This window comes from Salvelinus namaycush, chromosome 13 (assembly GCF_016432855.1).
Source record: "Salvelinus namaycush isolate Seneca chromosome 13, SaNama_1.0, whole genome shotgun sequence".
Taxonomy (NCBI): domain Eukaryota; kingdom Metazoa; phylum Chordata; class Actinopteri; order Salmoniformes; family Salmonidae; genus Salvelinus; species Salvelinus namaycush.
In genome coordinates, this window is record NC_052319.1 from 41965067 (window position 1) to 41986817 (window position 21751).

At 43.3% G+C, this 21751-nt stretch overlaps 1 protein-coding gene and 1 pseudogene across 1 annotated transcript in view; one reads left to right on the plus strand and one right to left on the minus strand.

Moving 5' to 3' along the window:
* The window catches only part of LOC120058142, an 86290-nt pseudogene extending 68817 nt beyond the window's left edge, over positions 1 to 17473 (plus strand).
* A 3122-nt stretch (positions 17474 to 20595) lies between these two features.
* LOC120058536 (integrin alpha-4-like) overlaps positions 20596 to 21751 on the minus strand; it is a 30608-nt gene continuing 29452 nt past the window's right edge. Inside the window, exon 28 of the mRNA XM_039007264.1 lies at positions 20596 to 21720. Coding sequence (XP_038863192.1) covers positions 21619 to 21720 — 102 coding nt within the window. The 3' untranslated portion in view covers positions 20596 to 21618. The remainder of the gene's footprint in view (positions 21721 to 21751) is intronic.

Here is a 21751-nt window from a genome sequence, read left to right on the forward strand (position 1 = left end):
AACTTACCAGCACTACGACCAGGAATACGACTTTCCCGAAGCGGATCCTTTGTCCGCACCACCCAGGGCATTTGAACTGATTCCAGAGGCCGACCCAAAACAACGCCGCCGGAGGAGAGGGAGTCGGAGCGGTTTTCTAGTCAGACTTCGGAGGCGTGCAAAACCCCCACTGCTTCCAAGTATATTACTCGCTAATGTCCATCCCTAGATATCAAAGTTGACGAAATCAGGGCAAGGGTTGCTTTCCAGAGAGACATCAGGGATTGTAACATACTCGGTTTCACGGAAACATGACTCTCTGGGGATATGCTGTCGGAGTCGGTACAGCCACCTGAATTCTCAGTGCATTGCACCGACAGCAATAAATGTCTCTATGGGAAGAAGAAGGGCGGGGGTGTATGTTTCATGATTAACGACTCATCGTGTAATTGTAACAACATACAGGAACTCAAGTCCTTTTGTTCACCTGACCTAGAATTCCTCACAATCAAATGCCGACCGTATTATTTCCAAAGAGAATTCTCTTCAGTTATTGTCACAGCCATGTATATCAAATCAAATCAAATTGTATTTCTCACATGTGCCGAATAAAACAGGTATGCCTTACAGTGAAATGCTTATTTACAAGCCCTAACCAACAATGCAGTTAGAAAAAATATATATATATAAAATACCTTACAAAAAAGAAAAAAAAGAAATACAAGTAACAAATAATTAAAGAGCAGCAGTAAAATAACAATAGCGAGGCTATATACAGGGGGTACCGGAACAGAGTCAATGTGCGGGGGCACCGGTTATTCGAGGTAATTGAGGTAATATGTACATGCACAGTTGAAGTCGGAAGTTTACATACACTTAGGTAGGAGTCATTAAAACTTGTTTTTCAACCACTGCACAAATTTCTTGTTAACAAACTAGTTTTGGCAAGTCTTTTAGGACATCTACTTTGTGCATGACACAAGTAATTTTTCCAACAATTGTTTACAGACAGATTATTTCACTGTATCACAATTCCAGTGGGTCAGAAGTTTACATGCACTAAGTTGAATGTGCCTTATAACAGCTTGCACAATTCCAGAAAATTTTGTCATGGCTTTAGAAGCTTCTGATAGGCTAAATTACATAATTTGAGTCAATTGGAGGTGTACCTGTGGATGTATTTCAAGGCCTACCTTCAAACTCAGTGCCTCTTTGCTTGACATCATGGGGAAAAAAAGGTTTGGTTCATCCTTGGAAGCATTTTCCAAACGCCTGAAGGTACCACGTTCATCTGTACAAACAATAGTACCAAGTATAAACACCATGGGACCATGCAGCCATCATACCGCTCAGGAAAGAGACGCGTTCGGTATCCTAGAGATGAACGTACTTTGGTGCGAAAAGTGCAAATCAATCCCAGAACAACAGCAAAGGACCTTGTGACGATGCTGGAGGAAACAGGTACAAAAGTATCTATATACACAGTAAAACGAGTCCTATATCGACATAACCTGAAAGGCCGCTCAGCAAGGAAGAAGCCACTGCTCCAAAACCGCCATAAAAAAGCCACACTACGGTTTGCAACTGCACATGGGGACAAAGATCTTACTTTTTGGAGAAATATCCTCTGGTCTGATGAAACTAAAATAGAACTGTTTGGCCATAATGACCATCGTTATGTTTGGAGGAAAAAGGGGGGCGCTTGCAAGCCAAAGAACACCATCCCAACCGTCAAGCAGCATCATGTTGTGGGGGTGCTTTGCTGCAGGAGGGACTGGTGCACTTCACAAAATAGATGGCATCATGAGGCAGGAAAATGATGTGGATATATTGAAGCAACATCTCAAGACATCAGTCAGGAAGTTAAAGCTTGGTCGCAAATGGGTATTCCAAAAGGACAATGACCCCAAGAATACTTCCAAAGTTGTGGCAAAATGGCTTAAGGACAACAAAGTCAAGGCACTGGAGTGGCCATCACAAAGCCCTGACCTCAATCTCATAGAAAATATGTGGGCAGACCTGAAAAAGCATGTGCGAGCAAGGAGGCCTACAACCTGACTCAGTTACACCAGCTCTGTCAGGAGGAATGGGCCAAAATTCACCCAACTTATTATGGGAAGCTTGTAGAAGGCTACCCGAAATGTTTGACCCAAGTTAACCAATTTAAAGGCAATGCTACCAAATACTAATTGAGTGTATGTAAACTTCTGACCCACTGGGAATGTGATGAAAGAAATAAAAGCTGAAATAAAGAATTCTCTCTACAATTATTCAGACATGTCACATTCTTAAAATAAAGTGGTGATCCTAACTGACCTAAGACAGGGAATTTTTACTAGGATTAATTGTCAGAATTGTGAAAAACGTAGTTTAAATGTATTTGGCTAAGGTGTATGCAAGCTTCCGACTTCAACTGTAGGTAGAGTTATTAAAGTGACTGTTGCATAGATAATAACAGAGCGTAGCAGCAGTGTAAAAGAGGAGGGGTGGGGGCAATGCAAATAGTCTGGGTAGCCATTTGATTAGATGTTTGGGAGTCTTATGGCTTGGGGGTAGAAGCTGTTTAGAAGTCTCTTGGACCTAGACGTAGTGCTCCGGTACCGCTTGCCATGCGGTAGCAGAGAGAACATTCTATGACTAGGGTGGCTGGAGTCTTTGGCAATTTTTAGGGCCTTCCTCTGACACCGCCTGGTATAGAGGTCCTGGATGGCAGGAAGTGCTTGGCCGATGTACTTGCCATACACACTACCCTCTGTAGTGCCTTGCGGTTGGAGGCCGAGCAGTTGGCATACCAGGCAGTGGTGCAACCAGTCAGGATGCTCTCGATGATGCAGCTGTAGATCCTTTTGAGGATCTGAGGACCCATGTCAAATCTTTTCAGTCTCCTGAGGCGGAATAGGTTTTGTCGTGCCCTCTTCACGACTGTCTTGGTGTGCTTGGACCATGTTAGTTTGTTGGTGATGTGGACACCAAGAAACTTGAAGCTCTCAACCTGCTCTATTACAGTCCCGTCGATGAGAATGGGGGCGTCTTCGGTCCTCCTTTTCCTGTAGTCCACAATCATATCTTTTGTCTTGATCACATTGAGGGAGAGGTTTCTGACCTGGCACCACATGGCCAGGTCTCTGACCTCCTCCCTATAGGCTGTCTCGTCATTGTCGGTGATCAGGCCTACCACTGTTGTGTCATCGGCAAACTTAATGATGGTGTTGGAGTTGTGCTTGGCCGTGCAGTCATGAGTGAACAAGGAGTACAGGAGGGGACTGAGCACGCACCCCTGAGGGTCCCCCGTGTTGAGGATCAGCGTGGTGGATGTGTTGTTACCTACCCTTACCACCTGGGGGCGGCCCGTCAGGAAGTCCAGGATACAGTTGCAGAGGGAGGTGTTTTGTCCAAGGGTCCTTAGCTTAGTGATGAGCTTTGAGGGTGTATTGAACGCTGAGCTGTAGTCAATGAATAGCATTCTCACATGGGTGTCCTTTTTGTCTAGATGGGAAAGGGCAGTGTGGAGTGCAATAGAGATTGCATCACCTTTGGATCTGTTAGGGTGGTATGCAAATTGGAGTGGGTCTCGGGTTTCTGGGATAATGGTGTTGATGTGAGCCATGACCAGCCTTTCAAAGCACTCCATGGCTACGGACGTGAGTGCTACGGGTCGGTAGTCATTTAGGCAGGTTACCTTAGTGTTCTTGGGGACAGGGACTATGGTGATCTGCTTGAAACATGTTGGTTTTACAGACTCAGACAGGGGGAGGTTGAAAATGTCAGTGAAGACACGTGCCAGTTGGTCAGCGCGTGTTCGGGGTAAACGTCCTGGTAATCCATCTGGTCCTGTGGCCTTGTGAATGTTGACCTGTTTAAAGGTCTTATTCACATTGGCTACGGAGAGCGTGATCACACAGTCATCTGGAACAGCTGATGCTCTCATGCATGTTTCAGTGTTACTTGCCTCGAAGCGAGCTTTGAAGTAATTTAGCTCATCTGGTATGCTCGTGTCACTGTGCAGCTCTTGGGCTGGGCTTCCCGTTGTAGTCTGTAATAGTTTGCAAGCCCTGTCACATCCAACGAGCGATACCACGACAGCCCTCAAGGAACTTCACTGAACTTTACTGGACTTTATGCAAACTGGAAAACATACATCCTGAGGCTGCATTTATTGTAGCTGGGGATTTTAACCTTTCTAGGACACACGTTCTCCTAGCGGAACCCCTCGACAACATTCCGCTAAAAAGGCAGCGCGGGGAAATTCAAAAATATTTGTTTGAAATATGTAACTTTCACACATGAACCTCTCTTGGGTACGTGAGACGTTAGCGTCCCACCTCTTCAACAGCCAGTGAAACTGCTGGGCGCCAAATTCAAATACAGAAATACTCATTATAAAAATTCAGAAAAACAAAACATATTTTACATAGGTTTAAAGATGAACTTCTTGTGAATCCAACCACGGTGTCAGGTTTAAAAAATGCTTTACGGCAAAAGCATACCTTACGATTATTTGAGAACATAGCCCAGCAGACAAATCTTTACAAACAGTAACCAGCCAAGTAGAAGACTTACACAATTCAGAAATAGAGATAAAATTAATCCCTTACCTTTGATGATCTTCATATGGTTGCACTCAGCAGACATTCATTTACTCAATACATGTTCCTTTTGTTCGATAAAGTCTCTTTATATCCAAAAACCTCAGATTTGTTCGCACGTTTTCTTCAGTAATCCACAGGCTCAAATGCAGTCAAAACAGGCAGACAAAAAATCCAAATTGTATCCGTAAAGTTCATAGAAACATGTCAAATGATGATTATATTCAATCCTCAGATTGTTTTTAGCCTAAATAATCGATAATATTTCAACCGGACAATAACGTCGTCAATATAAAAGGTAAACAAGAAAGGCACTCTCGGTCGTGCGCATGAAAAAGCTCTGTGACACTTTAGGGTCCACTCATTCAGACTGCTCTTACTTCCTCATTTTTCGGAATACAAGCCTGAAACAATTTCTAAAGACTGTTGACATCTAGTGGAAGGCATAGGAACTGCAATTTGAGTCCTAAGTCAATGGATACTATAATGGCATTGAATAGAAAACTACAAAACCCCCCCAAAAAACTACTTCCCGAATGGATTTTCTCAGGTTTTCGCCTGCCAAATCAGTTCTGTTATACTCACAGACACTATTTTAACAGTTTTGGAAACTGTAGAGTGTTTTCTATCCACATCTACCAGTTATATGCATATCATATCTTCTGGGCCTGAGAAGCAGGCAGTTTAATTTGGGCATGCTTTTCATCCAAAATTCTGAATGCTGCCCCCTACCCTAGAGAAGTTAACAAGTCCAATACAGCAAATGAAAGATAAGCATTTTGTTAATCTACCCATCGTGTCCGATTTAAAAAAATGCTTTACAGTGAAAACACAACATATGATTATGTTAGATCACCGCCAAGTCCAAAAAACACAGCCATTTTCCCAACCAAAGATAGGAGTCACAAAAAGCAGAAATAGAGATAAAATGAATCACTAACCTTTGATGATCTTCATCAGATGACACTCATAGGACATCATGTTACACAATACATGTATGTTTTGTTCGATAATGTGCATATTTATACCCAAAAATCTCAGTTTACATTGGCGCCATGTTCAGAAATGCCTCCAAAATATCCGGTGAAATTGCAGAGAGCCACATCAAATAACAGAAATACTCATCATAAACTTTGATGAAAGATACATGTTTTACATAGAATTAAAGATACACTTGTTGTTAATGCAACCGCTGTGTCAGATTTCAAAAAAACTTTACGGAAAAAGCAAACCATGCAATAATCTGAGACGGCGCTCAGATAGAAACAAAATTTCTCCGCCATGTTGGAGTCAACAGAAATACGAAATTACATTATAAATATTCCCTTACCTTTGATGATCTTCATCAGAATGCACTCCCAGGAATCCTAGTTCCACAATAAATTGTTGTTTTGTTCGATAATGTCCATTATTTATGTCCAAGTAGCTACTTTTGTTAGCACGTTGTTTAGTACACATATCCCGCTTGTCCAGGTCCAGGCGAACCTCGGACGAAAACTTCAAAAAGTTATATTACAGGTCGTAGAAACATTTCAAACTAAGTATAGAATCAATCTTTAGGATGTTGTTATCATACATATTCAATAACGTTCCAACCGGAGAATTCCTTTGTGTCTATAGAAGTAATGGAACGCAAGTCGATATCATGTGGAATGTGCATGACCAGGACCTGTCTCTCTGCCAGACCACTGACTCATTCCCCTCTTATTCAGCTCCACATCACAGTAGAAGCTTCATTCAAGGTTCTACAGACTGTTGACATCTAGTGGAAGCCGTAGGAAGTGCAAACAGATCCATATCCCACTGGGAATTCAATAGGCGATGAGTTGAAAATCGACCAACCTCAGATATCCCACTTCCTGGTTGGATTTTTCTCAGGTTTTTGCCTGCCATATGAGTTCTGTTATACTCACAGACATCATTCAAACAGTTTTAGAAACTTCAGAGTGTTTTATATCCAATAGTAATAATAATATGCATATATTAGCATCTGAGACAGAGTAGGAGGCAGTTCACTCTGAGCACACTATTCATCCAAAGTGAAAATGCTGCCCCCTATCCCTAAAAAGTTAACAAAGCCAATTTGAGGAAAAGGCTACCTAAATTCTTTCAGCATATCGACTGTAGCACTCGCGCTGGAAAAACACTGGGCCATTGTTGCTATAAAAACACTGGAACCTTGTTACTGTAACTCCTATAGGAAGAAACTCAAACAGGAAGTACCCGTGCTAAGAACTATTCAACGCTGGTCTGACCAATCGGAATCCACGATTGTTTTGACCATGCTGACTGGAATATGTTCCGGGTAGCCTCAGAGAATAATATTGACGTATACGCTGATTCGGTGAGTGAGTTTTTAAGGAAGTGTATAGGAGATGTTGTATCCACTGTCTATTAAAACCTACCCGAACTAGAAACCGTCGATTGAAGGCAGCATTCGCGCAAAACTGAAAGCGCGTACCATTGCATTTAACCATGGCAAGACGACTGGGAATATTGCAGAATACCAAAAGACTAATCATTCCCTCCGCAAGGCAATCAAACAAGCAAAATGTCAGTATTGAGACAAAGTGCAGTCGCAATTCAAGCGCTCAGATGTGAGACGGATGTGGCAGGGTCAACAGACAATCACGGACTACAAAAAGAAAACCAGCCACGTCGCGGACACCGACGTCTTGCTTCTAGGACTGTGGGCTCTCTTTCTCCGTGGCCGACGTGAGTAAGACATTTAAACGTGTTAACCCTCCAAAGGCAGCCGGGCCAGACAGCATTCCGAGCCGCGTCCTCAGAGCATGCGTAGACCATCTGGCTGGTGTGTTTACGGACATATTCAATCCCTCCCTATCCCAGTCTGCTGTCCCCACATGCTTCAAAATGGCCACCATTGTTCCTGTACCCAAGAATGCAAAGGTAACTGAACTAAATGACTATTGCTCTGTAGCACTCACTTCTGTCATCATGAAGTGCTTTGAGAGACTAGTCAAGGATCATATCACCTCCACCTTACATGTCACCCTAGACCCATTCAATTTGCTTACCGCCCCAATAGGTCCACAGACGATGCAATTGCCATCACATTGCACACTGCCCTATCCCATCTGGACAAGAGGAATACCTATGTAAGAATGATGTTCATTGACTATAGCTCAGCATTCAACACCTTAGTACCCTACAAGCTCATCATTAAGCTTGAGGCCCTGGGTCTCAACCCCGCCCTGTGCAATTGGGTCCTGGACTTCCTGACGGGCCACCCCCAGGTGGTGAAGGTAGGAAACACTGGGGCCCCACAAGGGTGCATGCAAAGCCCCCTCCTGTACTCCCTGTTCACCCATGACTGCGTGGCCATGCACGCCTCCAACTCAATCATCAAGTTTGCAGACGACACAACAGTAGTAGGCTTGATTACCAACAACGACGCAACAGCTTACAGGGAGGAGGTGAGGGCCCTCGGAGTGTGGTGTCAGGAAAATAACCTCTCACTCAAAGTCAATAAAACAAAGGAGTTCAGGAAACAGCAGAGGGAGCACATCGACGGGACAGCAGTGGAGAAGGTGGAACGTTTTAAGTTCCTCGGCGTACATATCACCGACACACTGAAATGGTCCACCCACACAGACAGTGTGGTGAAGAAGGCGCAACAGCGTCTCTTCAACCTCAGGAGGCTGACGAAATGTGTCTTATCACCTAAACTTTTACAGATGCACAATTGAGAGCATCCTGTTGGGCTGTATCACCACCTGGTACGGCAACTGCACCGCCCACAACCGCAGGGCTCTCCAGAGGGTGGTGCGGTCTGCACAACGCATTACCGGGGGCGAACTACCTGCCCTCCAGGACACCTACATGACCCGATGTCACAGGAAGGCCAAAAAGATCATCAAGGACAACAACCACCCGAGCCACTGCCTGTTCACCCTATTATCATCCAGAAGGCGAGGTCAGTACAGGTGCATCAAAGCTTGGACTGAGAGACTGAAAAACAGCTTCTATCTCAAGGCCATCAGGCTGTTAAACAGCCATCACTAGCACAGAGAGGCTGCTGCCTACATACAGACTTGAAATCGTTGGCCAGTTTAATAAATGGAACATTAGTCACTTTAATAATGTCACTTTAATAATGTTTACATATCTTGCATTACTCAACTCATATGTATATACTCTCTTCTATACTATATATAGCTTCTTAGCCTATGCCTCTCTGACATTGCTCATCCATATGTTTATATATATTCTTATTCCATTCCTTACTTAGATTGTGTGTATTAGGTATTTGTTGTGGAATTGTTAGATATTACTTGTTAGATATTGCTGCGCTGTTGGAACTAGAAGCACAAGCATTTCGCTACACTCGCAATAACATCTGCTAAACATGTGTATGTGACCAATACAATTTGATTTGATGCAGAACATTTTGTGTACAGTACAAAGTGTAATCCTATTGAAACAATCACGCATGCTACAATAGACTTCTATTATTAAACAAACGTTGACCTCAACTACACGAGATAACCCTACTCTTCATTAAATCCTCTCTGTCTTACATTCTAGGCCATATGGTGCTGTAATCCATAGCTCTAACACTGAACTAGGAGGGACTTCTAGCAACAGCAATAGAACATGCAGTTAAGTCAGTCCAGTTCTGTCAGCGGTTATGGTGATAGATGATTGGAATTGTGTTCTACACAGAATAGCATTCACACTTTATTCTGAATAAACAATATGGAGGAGAATCAGATAATTAAATGATGAACAAATTGTCTCCCTGTCTAAGCATCTTATTCAGAAAATGCAAACAAACAACATTTCTGAAGTTTTGACATGTCTGAATCTCATTTTGACATGTCTGAATTTCAAATCTCACCTGATTAGAAACAGGGCAACAGTAAACATGTTGTCCCACACTAATGATGCAGCACCCCCCCTTGGGCCAATGAGTGACAACAATTCAAGCTCAAACAAGACAGGATATATGCTTGATCAAAGTTTTGAATTTTAGTTTGGCCTATCAGTGTAATTTTGTAACTGCCGGATCTATATGGCAAGATGCATCATTCACCCAAGTTTAGTCAAAATCGGGCCAGTGGAGTCGGAGATATTGCGTGTGACTAATGAACAAACGTACGGACGGAGCCAGATCCACAGTTCCCCTTCCGATTTCATTGTGGGGGACAACAACAATGTGAAAATAGAAATAAGAAATAAATAAACGAAAGACAAAGGACAGATTCCTCCACACGACCTATCCAATTATTTTTGCAAGAGAGAAAGCTTGGTGACAGCTTGGTAATTAAGTTCTGTCTCCTATGGCTGCTGGGTGCATCACTAACCATGATCAAAAATGATGCAGCGCCCCCCTTGGGCTTTTCAATGTAATTTTGTAAATCACGAATTTCTATGGCTAGATGCATCATTCACCAAGTTTAATCAAAATCGGGCCAGTGGTGTCTGAGATATTGCGTGTGACTAACATATGTAGAGTTGATTACTATAGCGTCCCCCTTGGGCCAATCAATGTAATTTTGTAAATGTTGTTTTAGTTACTAGTCTGGAAAATATTGCGCTGAGAGATGTCCATAGATGTCACATATCAAGTTTCATGTAGATCGGTCATTCGGTGCTAGAACAGTAGCGTTTTTCACAAAATACTAAATGGCGGAAAATCCATCATGGCGGACCTCATGGATCCCTGAGGCGAATTTCTTCCTTGTGAGGAGAGGAACCTATGTAACAAATTTTATGACTTTCGGTCAAATTTAGCATTTTTTATTTCTTGTTATAGTGCCACCATTTGGCCAATCAGTGTAATGTTGTAAATGCCGGCTCTCTATGGCAAGAGGCATCATTCACCTAAGTTTCATCAAAATCGGACCAGAGCTGTCTGAGATATCAAACCAAATCAAATGTTATTAGTCACATGCGCCAAATACAACAGCTGTAGACCTTACAGTGAAATGCTTACTTACAAGCCCCTAACCAACAACGCAGTAAAAAATATGAATAAGAATAAGAAATAAGAGTAACAAGTAGTTAAAGAGCAGCAGTAAAATAACAATAGCGAGACTATATACAGAGGGTACCGGTACAGAGTCAATGTGTGGGGGCACCGGTTAGTCGAGGTAATTGAGGTAATATGTACATATAGGTAGAGTTATTAAAGTGACTATGCATAGATAATAACAGAGAGTAGCAGCGGTGTAAAAGAGGGGGGGGGGGCAATGCAAATAGTCTGGGTAGCCATTTGATTAGGTGTTCATTGCGTGTGACTAAGGAACGTATGAACGAATGCACGGATGAGAACAGATGCACAGATCCACAGTCCCCTCCCCGATTTCATCGTGGATGACAATTAACTGACAGACAAAATGTTTGGGTTATAAGCAAAATAATGTAAACAAGAACACAGAACACTTGATACGAACAGGCAATGGCGATGCTTATTTACGACGGGCCGATATAGGGCTTGTTTGTTCTCTAATTAAGTAATATTTATGCATGTGAATAAGGCCAACTGGCAGGATGTTTTAGACCTTCATGAATATTCATGAGTTATGAGGTCAGGAGCCATATATTATATGGGCGAGACAGAAAGAGGTCAGGAATGTGTTTAGTCCAATAGGATGGGACCTGTGTCTGTACCATCATAAGCCTATATTGCCACAAGAGAAATGGCAATGACCATGGCATAGTAATTGCCCATTTTGATGCTGGACTAAATGTAGGCCTACAACTGAAGTGAAAGAATGCCATACACGTACTAGTTACATCTCAATCTCTGACAGAGAACCCGTCACCGAGTAGAAGCATGTCATTCAAGCTGCAGCACCAGGATGCCAACTTCATACAGACATTCATCGATATCTGTCCTATCTATTCTTCTTCTCTCTTCCCTCTCTTTGTCTCCTGTCTGTGTTACTATAGGTTGTAGATGTGTGTAGTTTCAGTTCTCTGGGTCGCTCCCTGCGTTTCGGCTTCTCTGCAATGTATGGTTTTGGCGGGCGGACGCTGGCCCTGGCGGAAAGGCATCAATGGATGCCACCTGGGCAGAAACGGGAGTTCGCTGTGATCAAAACGCTAGCAAACCTCAAGTAAGTCTCTCTCTAGAGCACTAAAACTCAACTCTGAACCTCGAAGCCAGTTCCACTGCGTTTTTCATTGCTCCCCTCTAATCAGGGACTGATTTAGACCTGGGACATCAGGTGGGTGCAATTCATTATTAGGTAGAACAGATAACCAGCAGGCTCTGGACCTCGTAGGGTAAGAGTTGAATACCCCTGCTATAGAGAATCACAGCCACACACAGACAGACAGACAGACAGACAGACAGACAGACAGACAGACAGACAGACAGACAGACAGACAGACAGACAGACAGACAGACAGACAGACAGACAGACAGACAGACAGACAGACAGACAGACACACACACACTCTCACACACACACACACACACACACACACACACACACACACACACACACACACACACACACACACACACACACACACACACACACACACACACACACACACACACACACACACACACACACACACACACAATACCTGTAAATTCTGGACTAAGCCTCCAGGGAAAGAGACTTGCCTGCCTTCTCTCAAAGCTAGGGTTTCCTTTTGAATAGTCTCTTTATCACACATGAATCTGTCTCTAGAGAACCATCCCTCCTCTTCTCCAATCCAGCCATCTAAAGCCTACTCTCTTCATCTTCCTCTCCCTCTCTATCTTGGTATGTCTGATTACAGGCCTGAAGACTGTGAATTGTCCTATCTTCCTGTGAAGAAAGTCCAGACTGAAACGCTGGATCTAGTAAAGTAAGTGGCAGAAGTCTGTCTGATTATAAAATCTGTAGTCCAAGTTTGATAGTAATTACCTGTGTGAATTTGATTTGAAACAGGCCTCTGTAGGCTTAATTGATCGTTGGAAGGAAACCAAAAGGCCTTCTATGTAGAAGATCAACTGACTAAATATGTGGGGGGAGAATCTCACTAAGAAAGACAAAAGACAAAATGATGCATCTGAAAATATATATATATTTTTTAGAAATGAGTCCTTGAAAGACGACAACGACATAGGTGAGTTTGTCATGTATGATGTTTTATCAATGTGAACTTTTCTATATCTTGTCTTTTATAGTGTGGCACTGTCCATCACTGAAACCCCGTCTTCTCTAGAAGAGCAAGAGTTGTGGATGACCAACCAGGGTCTGTTCCTCAATGTCAGCATCATGGCCGTCCCCTGTCTCTGCTCCATGGCCCCCAGGGGCCTGGCCCCTAACACCAGGTATGTGGGTCTCTCTTCACAATCACCTCCTGCATATGCGAGTACAATACATGCATACAAACCTGAATCCATGCCTGCATGTGCGTGAGTGCATGCGAGCCTACATCTGTGCCTAGTAATGTATATATGCGTGTGGTTGACTCAGCATTGAGAAATGTGCATGAACTACGTCCTGGACCAGTGATAATGGTATGGGGTTACCGAGCTGCCATGCCGTGCCGTGTTATGCAGGGAAGGCCTGCCCACTCCAAGACCTCTCCATCACGGGTTGACAACTCCATGGTGTCCCCCTCCCAGAGAACAAAGCACCTTGACGTGACCCTGGGCAACACCCTATCGTTCTCTGCAAAAATCAAAGCAGTGACTCGCTTCTGCAGGTTCATGCTCTACATTGTAGAGCATGAACCTGCAGAAGCGAGTTAGGACGCTGACTCCCATCACGTTCCGTTATACATGTGAATCCATATTGTACATATTCGTCCGACCACTTTCTTTTTTTGCTCGACATAGTAAGTATGAAGGGATTAAAATATTAAGAAAGAAATCACAAGACGTACCATCACGACAGTTACAAGTCGACTACTGAGCGCACCAAATTCCCTGCAGCACAGATAGGCCAAGCGATGTAGCGTGATCACCTGCAGCCAATGATGGCCAAGCGGGGCGTGTCATCACGAATCATATGAGTCGGATGTGTGTCTTGACCTCCGCCGAACCCCTGAGACTGTTTCACCGAACCCCTGGGGTTCGATCGAACCCAGGTTAAGTACCACTGCTCTACAACATCCGTAGGGTACAACCCTAACTCACACAGGAAGCGGCGCAGATCCTAATCCAGGCACTTGTCATCCCGTCTGGACTACTGCAACTCGCTGTTGGCTGGGCTTCCTGCTTGTGTCATCAAACCCCTGCAACTTATCCAGAACGCTGCAGCTTGTCTGGTGTTCAACCTTCCCAAGCCCAGCCTCCATGCCCGGCCAGTTATCCCCCAGGTAGGGTGAGGAGGCCACTCCCGGTGAGGGGTCGGTACCATACATGGGACATACTAGCCAGTTCCAGGTAATCCAATGAGATTGGGATCAGTGTTTGGATCAGACTACCGAGGTCAAAGGCTTCTAACTGGACTACTGAGCACATAACGACTCTGATTTAAGGGAGTGACAGAACCTAATTAAAGAGAATGGCAAAGCTTATTAAAGGGAGTGTCAGAGAGGGAGGACTTAAAGACAAGAGCATATGTGGGCACTGCAGGACCAGGCCTCCTAGGTTGCTCAGTCTGTGTCCCAAATGGCATCCTATTCCCTATATAGTGCACTACTATATAGTGATTTATATGGGGAATAGGGTTTCATTTTGGACACAGCCCCAGTGTGAATCTGGCCACAGTAATGATATAGCATGTAGTAGAGCAACAGGCCTCACACAGTGCAGCGGAACCACACTGCGTATTATAGCATCATCAACCTTAACTACACAAGACAGGAACAGTAGGAGTATTTGTAAATATAGCATGGTTGATGTAGACACATTTACAATAAACACATCATGTCGTGCTAATGAAGTTGGAACTAATGTATACTGCTGTCTGTTCTGTTGCTGACATTATCTATTCGTCTTCATGGTGACAAATCACGAAAAATATCTGATGTGTTGCTTAATCAACCTGCTTGGATTGAAATGGCCACAGTGATGTAGTATACTGTGCATATGAACCGATTTCTCTCTCTCTCTCTCTCCCCCCCTCTCTGTGTGTGTGTGTGTGTGTCTGTGTTTATGTGTGTGTAAAATTGAACAATGGAAGTATGGCCTTGATCGCAGCAGGAAACACTTCCAGGTCAGAGTTCATCAAACACCTGAAGAGATACAAAGATGTAAACAATCAGGCGAGGTCACCAGGGCAGACCTTCCATCCACACACACACACACACACACACACACACACACACACACACACACACACACACACACACACACACACACACACACACACACACACACACACACACACACACACACACACACACACACACACACACACACACACACACACACACACACACGCACACACACACAGGGTGCTGTCCCCTTGAGGAGTGGCATGTGTCATTCAGTGAGTCAGTCAGTAAACACTCATGTAAACACACACACACACACATGTAAACACACACATAAACACACGTAAACAGTAAACACCCATGTAAACACAGAGAGAGAGAGAGAGAGAGAGAGAGAGAGAGAGAGAGAGAGAGAGAGAGAGAGAGAGAGAGAGAGAGAGAGAAAATCCCGCTGTCACTAATGGAGTTTGCCGCCCTGCGAGCTTAAGCGGAATTAGCATACTGTCAAGTCAAATTAATCACTGACTGTCAAATTTCCCTAAAACTCTTTTCAGGCTAATACAGATTAGTCCATTTAAGAGCCCAGCAGCCCACCTGTCCTGTTTTCCATCCAACACAATCTAATCTAAGCCTGTTTGTTAACCTACATTCTAAATATACAGTTGGCTGTATACAGGGTGATGCTACTGTGTGACTGGGTAGGCAGGGATCACTCACAGTGTGTGGGAGTCTACTGTACCTGAGAAGAGATATTTCATTTTATTGTGAATTTCAATAGAACAGGTTTCATAATGTTCAGGGTAAACAAATAGTTAGAGGGGACTTCATAACCATACTGTCTGTCCGTCCATCCTTCTTTCTGTCTGTCCTTCCGTCCGAGCAGTTCTAACTAATGTTTATGTTGTTGGGCCATTTTCCATGAAAACAAGCAGGACGTGAAAATGATAAAATGATGACACAGACAAACAAACGACCCAGACTCTATTTATTGTCTGACTTCTATTGAACGATTTCTGGGAAACTGAGTCTGAAGGACAACTAATGAAAAACATATTTACATCCCACAAAGCTGATGGGGAGTCAGAATACATAAGCCAAACAATGTGAGTTGTGGTAGGAAATGTAGACACACCTGTACTCCATGTACTCCCTGTATCCTTCATCGACAAAAGATAGGCTGTGTCATTCATATGAACTACTTTCATGTTTCCACTGGCTTAACTGCTTTAAACTTTTGTCCAAGACCGGATGTAACCTTGGTGACCAGGGTCATATAACAGCGTCATTGCTGTTTAGGGAATTGTGTTATTGGGGACATGTATTCACCCTGTGCATCATCATTGCCACCTAGTGGTTATAGTTAGAAATGACTGAGACGATGGTCTTGTTTCCTCAGCCCTTCCTTCCTCTATTCCTCACCTCCCTCTCAAAGCTTATTGGAGGTCCTAGTGAGGGGTCTTGGATCCTCCTTGTGTAAAACTGGACAATAAGTAATCTCCTCTTCCTGCTCCTCCTCTTCCTCCCAGTTCAGTTTCTCCTTCGTGGAGACACACATGGTGCGAGCTGTGAGGCTTCGCCCCCGCTCTCAGAGGAGCTGGTCTGACGATGTCTGCGAGGACAACGGAGTGTGAATCTAAGAACACACCCATAATCTCCTCAGAGGGGACCTACCCTTGGAACGTAAACGGAGACCTACTGGAGGTGCGCTCAGAGCTAGTCATCAGGTACAGCTCTTGTTCTTGACCTGGCCCAAAGCACCACAGCACCTGCACTGATAAACCTCATACGTTAGTGGCTGGATTCAATCTGTATTGCTGAAGTTCAGAGCTACAGCACGACTGAAATTGAAAGGCAATGTTCCCGTGTTCGCAGAGACTGTATTGACGGTAATCGCTGCGTATGTCGGCTCAATCAGAAATGACCTTTACATTTCAGTTGCGCTATAGCACTGAACATCAGTGATACGGGTGGAATCCAGCCCTAGGGGTTGTATTCATAAAGCATCTCAGAGTAGAAGTGCTGATCCTAAAAGTGATCCTAGATCAGCAGTCCTACTCTGAGACGCTGTGTGAACACTGGCCGATATATTAGGTACACCTCTATCCTTCAGCTGGTCTAAAGCCCCATAGCACCTGTCAGATAGACCTTCTGGATACAACCCCTGTCTCAAATAACATGTTACCAAGGCAATGACCTAACGCTGCTCACTAAGTATAGCTCTACCTGTAATCTCATGGTCATATTACTCTGGGTTTAATTTACACCCCACAAAGACAGTTCTTAGAGGTCATGGTCAGTATAATTTCACCGTCTTTTTTCGATCATGTATTTAGCGGTACTGTTCATTTGTCTGTCAGATATGGGACATTTAAAACCTCTTCAACTGATTTATTTGTTTCACCACCAGGATACATCCCCAACTCCTGACCCTGTTTGTTTCACCACCAGGATACATCCCCAACTCCTGACCCTGTTTGTTTCACCACCAGGATACATCCCCAACTCCTGACCCTGTTTGTTTCACCACCAGGATACATCCCCAACTCCTGACCCTGTTTGTTTCACCACCAGGGTACATCCCCAACTCCTGACCTTGTTTGTTTCACCACCAGGGCACATCCCCAACTCATCTGACCCTGTTTGTTTCACCAGCAGGGTACATCCTCAACTCCTCTGACCCTGTTTGTTTCACCAGCAGGGTACATCCTCAACTCCTCTGACCCTGTTTGTTTTACCAGCAGGGTACATCCTCAACTCCTCTGACCCTGTTTTGAGTGGACATCGAGGAGGCAGAGGAGGCACACATCAAGTGCAGCTGCATTTAACACTGTCTGTAGAGCGGAATCGATACCATTTAAAACTGTCTAAAGGGTGGAGGAGTCTTTACACATATCAACCTGCACTGCCACTGAATGTAACAAACAGGATTTCCTACTGTACTCTAGAAGAAACTGTCTTCAGTTTACAGACTGTCTACAGTTAAAACTGTCTACAAGAGAGGAGTCTATAGACACAACCTAAAACTGTCTCAATGTAGAGTTTATCTATTATGCACAACCTCAGGTTGCACTGCCACTGAATGTTACCGACAGGCATGACTACTGTACGACACTGTGAATGTTAGACATCAAATAACCAAGGACAGACAGACACATTATATAGAAAAAGTTCATTTTTACACACCACACACTTATTTATTAAAAATACAATTATAATTTCATTTTATTGAAATTCAAATTGGAATGTGCCCCCTTTATTTTTGTCAAAACTGACAACTTGGTCAGGAAAGGTTGACTCCCTGAATTAACTGTCCTGAACCTTAAAATACAAGCAGTAAAAACATGTCACTATTCCTCATTCAACAACAAAACATCATCATCATCATCAAGGCATACCACATCTCCTAAACCTGAATGTTCCAATCCCTTACAGCTACAGTAAGAACACAATCCACTGATTCCAAAGATTCCAACAGGGAATCCAAAGGGATGAAAATGTAAAAATGGGAAGGCCAGTGTTCCGTGTGTTGCATTTAAGGCCTGGCATGTCTGCTATGCCTTGAGGAACATTTCTGAGTCACTGAAGAACCAGCTTTTTTCATTTTTTATTTCTGACTGCGTTGAAAACTTCTGCTGGCATGGTGTACGAGCAACGAGCTCTCACAGTCTCACTGCAGAATCAGATGTTCATCTGTTCTGCAAACGCCAAATTTAGAAGTTGCTCATAACATCAAATTTTGAAGTTGCTCCAAACATCCAATTTCAAAGTTGCTCCAAACATCACATTTCAAAGTCGCTCCAACATCAGATTTCAAAGTTGCTCCAAACATCACATTTAAAAGTGTTTTGTTGCTCCTGCTGCTCTGTATCGTTCCATGTCTCCAAACGTGAAATTTCAAAGTTATGGGTCCGAATGGTTAAGGTAATGGTTAAGGTTTGGGATAGGGTTAAAACATTAAGTTTAGGCACTCCTTCCAAATGGTTAGGTAAGGGTTAATGTTTGGGATAGGGTTAAAACCTTAAGTTTAGGCACTCCTTCCAAATGGTTAGGTAAGGGTTAATGTTTGGGATAGGGTTAAAACATTAAGTTTAGGCACTCCTTCCAAATGGTTAGGTAAGGGTTAATGTTTGGGATAGGGTTAAAACATTAAGTTTAGGCACTCCTTCCAAATGGTTAGGTAAGGGTTAATGTTTGGGATAGGGTTAAAACATTAAGTTTAGGCACTCCTTCCAAATGGTTAGGTAAGGGTTAATGTTTGGGATAGGGTAAAACAATTATAAAAAGGCATTTCCTGACATCCTCTGGACATAGATAGATGTCCAATTTCGACGTCAATCTTGAACGACCTGACTGGTATGAGTTGCTGACACACACACACACACACACACACACACACACACACACACACACACACACACACACACACACACACACACACACACACACACACACACACACACACACACACACACACACACACACACAGGGTGCTGTCCCCTTGAGGAGTGGCATGTGTCATTCAGTGAGTCAGTCAGTGAGTTGAGTGACACCCAACAACAGACCCTTTCTTCACAGATGGCACTACACTGTCCTCCTCATCCTTCTGTTGTCTTCAGTTCTATACTACATAAATAAGCTTAAACTTCTGTCCCATCCACTTCTATATATATACACACCTATTGATGATATAGATTTGACATATAGATGTGTATATATCGATATACACTCAACGGCCAGTTTATTAGTTACACCCATCTAGTACCGGGTCGGACCTCACTTTGCCTCCAGACACGCCTGAATTCTTTGGGGCATGGAAACGTTACTCAATTGGTATCAAGGGACCTAACGTGTGCCAGGAAAACATTTCCATCACCATTACACCACCGCCACCAGCCTGTACCGTTGACACAAGGCAGGAGGAGGCAATGGACTCATGCTGCTTATGCCAAATCCTGACTCTGCCATCAGCATAATGTAACAGGAACCGGGATTCGTCGGACCAGGCAATGTTTTTCCACTCCTCAATTGTCCAGTGTTGGTGATCGCGTGCCCACTGGAGCCACTTCTTCTTGTTTTTAGCTGAGAGGAGTGGAAACCGGTGTGGTCGTCTGCTGCAATAGCCCATCCGTGACAACGACCGACGAGTTGTGTGTTCTGAGATGCCGTTGTACTGCTCCGTTATTTGCTTGTTTGTGGCCCGCCTCTTAGCTTGCACAATTCTTGCTATTCTCCTGCGACCTCTCATCAACGAGCTGTTTTGTCCACAGGACTGCTGCTGGCTGGATGTTTTTTGTTTCTCACCATTCTCGTTAAATCCTAGACACTGTTGTGCGTGAAAAGCCCAGGATGCCGGACGTTTCTGAGATACTGGAACTGGCGCGCCTGGCACCGACGATCATACCACGCTCAAAGTCGCTTAGGTCACTCATTTTGCCCATTCTAACGTTCAATCGAAGAGTAACTGAATGCCTTGATGCCGGTCTGCCGGCTTTATATAGCAAGCCACGGCCACGTGACTCACTGTCTGTAGGAGTGAACCATTTTCGTGAACAAGGTGTTGTACCTAATAAACTAGCCACTGAGTGTATACAGATGAAGTTCCTATGCATAAAGAAAAGCTTCAGTAGTGCATTCATAAATGTTGTGTACCTCGACCGAATCCAAGTAGTCAGGTCTGTGAGACATGGGCCATGTTCATTAGGGCACACCGTAGCAAAATGTTTTGCAATGGAAAATGAGCAGTCCTCAATTAATGGACAGGTACAGATAGTACCTTCTTGTTTTGGTTTGTGCTTATTTAACAAGACAATGGAATGTTCTGTTTTCACTTCCTGAGATCTTGGGAGGAAATGAAAACAGGAATGATAAGCCTATTTCTGTGAGATCATGTAGCCCATGTTCTAATGTACATGACATGTTCTAATGTACATAATCCATGTTCTAATGTACATTACATGTTCTAATGTACATAGTCCATGTTCTAATGTACATGACATGTTCTAATGTACATAGTCCATGTTCTAATGTACATTACATGTTCTAATGTACATAGTCCATGTTCTAATGTACATAGTCCATGTTCTAATGTACATTACATGTTCTAATGTACATAGTCCATGTTCTAATGTACATAGTTCATGTTCTAATGTACATAGTCCATGTTCTAATGTACATAGTCCATGTTCTAATGTACATTACATGTTCTAATGTACATTACATGTTCAAATGTACATAGTCCATGTTCTAATGTACATAGTCCATGTTCTAATGTACATAGTCCATGTTCTAATGTACATAGTCCATGTTCTAATGTACATAGTCCATGTTCTAATGTACATTACATGTTCTAATGTACATAGTCCATGTTCTAATGTACATTACATGTTCTAATGTACATAGTCCATGTTCTAATGTCCATAGTCCATGTTCTAATGCACATAGTCCATGTTCTAATGTACATGACATGTTCTAATGTACATATTCCATGTTCTAATGTACATTACATGTTCTAATGTACATTACAAGTTCTAACATACATAGTCCATGTTCTAATGTACATTACATGTTCTAATGTACATTACATGTTCTAATGTACATAGTCCATGTTCTAACAATGTTTACAATGTAAACACTCCAATGTTTTATAGTCTCACTGCACCAAACCCAGAGGTAAAGTGTAATATATTTGTCCCGCTGACAACACATTTTAAACTTACACTTGGTCAGCCTTTTCCTCTTGCATGTTTTAGGGAAATGACATTTTTTCTTTCCTTGTCATTCTGAGCCACCACAATTTGAATGGTCCAGCAGTTCTTTCCCTTGGGTTTGGATGTTCTCAGTCAAAATGTGCCTCTTAGTCCATGTTGTAGTATAGAACCATTCTGTATTAGGACACAGTCACTCTGTCTTGGTCTCAATCTTAGGATCTACTCTCAGTCTTAGTCAAATGTTTTGGTACATAGTCCCAGCTATCCCTCCTGATCTTATCCTCCTTCTTAAACTGCCTTTTAAAGAAACCAGCCTGAGAAGGAAAGAGAACAGGGTTCAGGTTC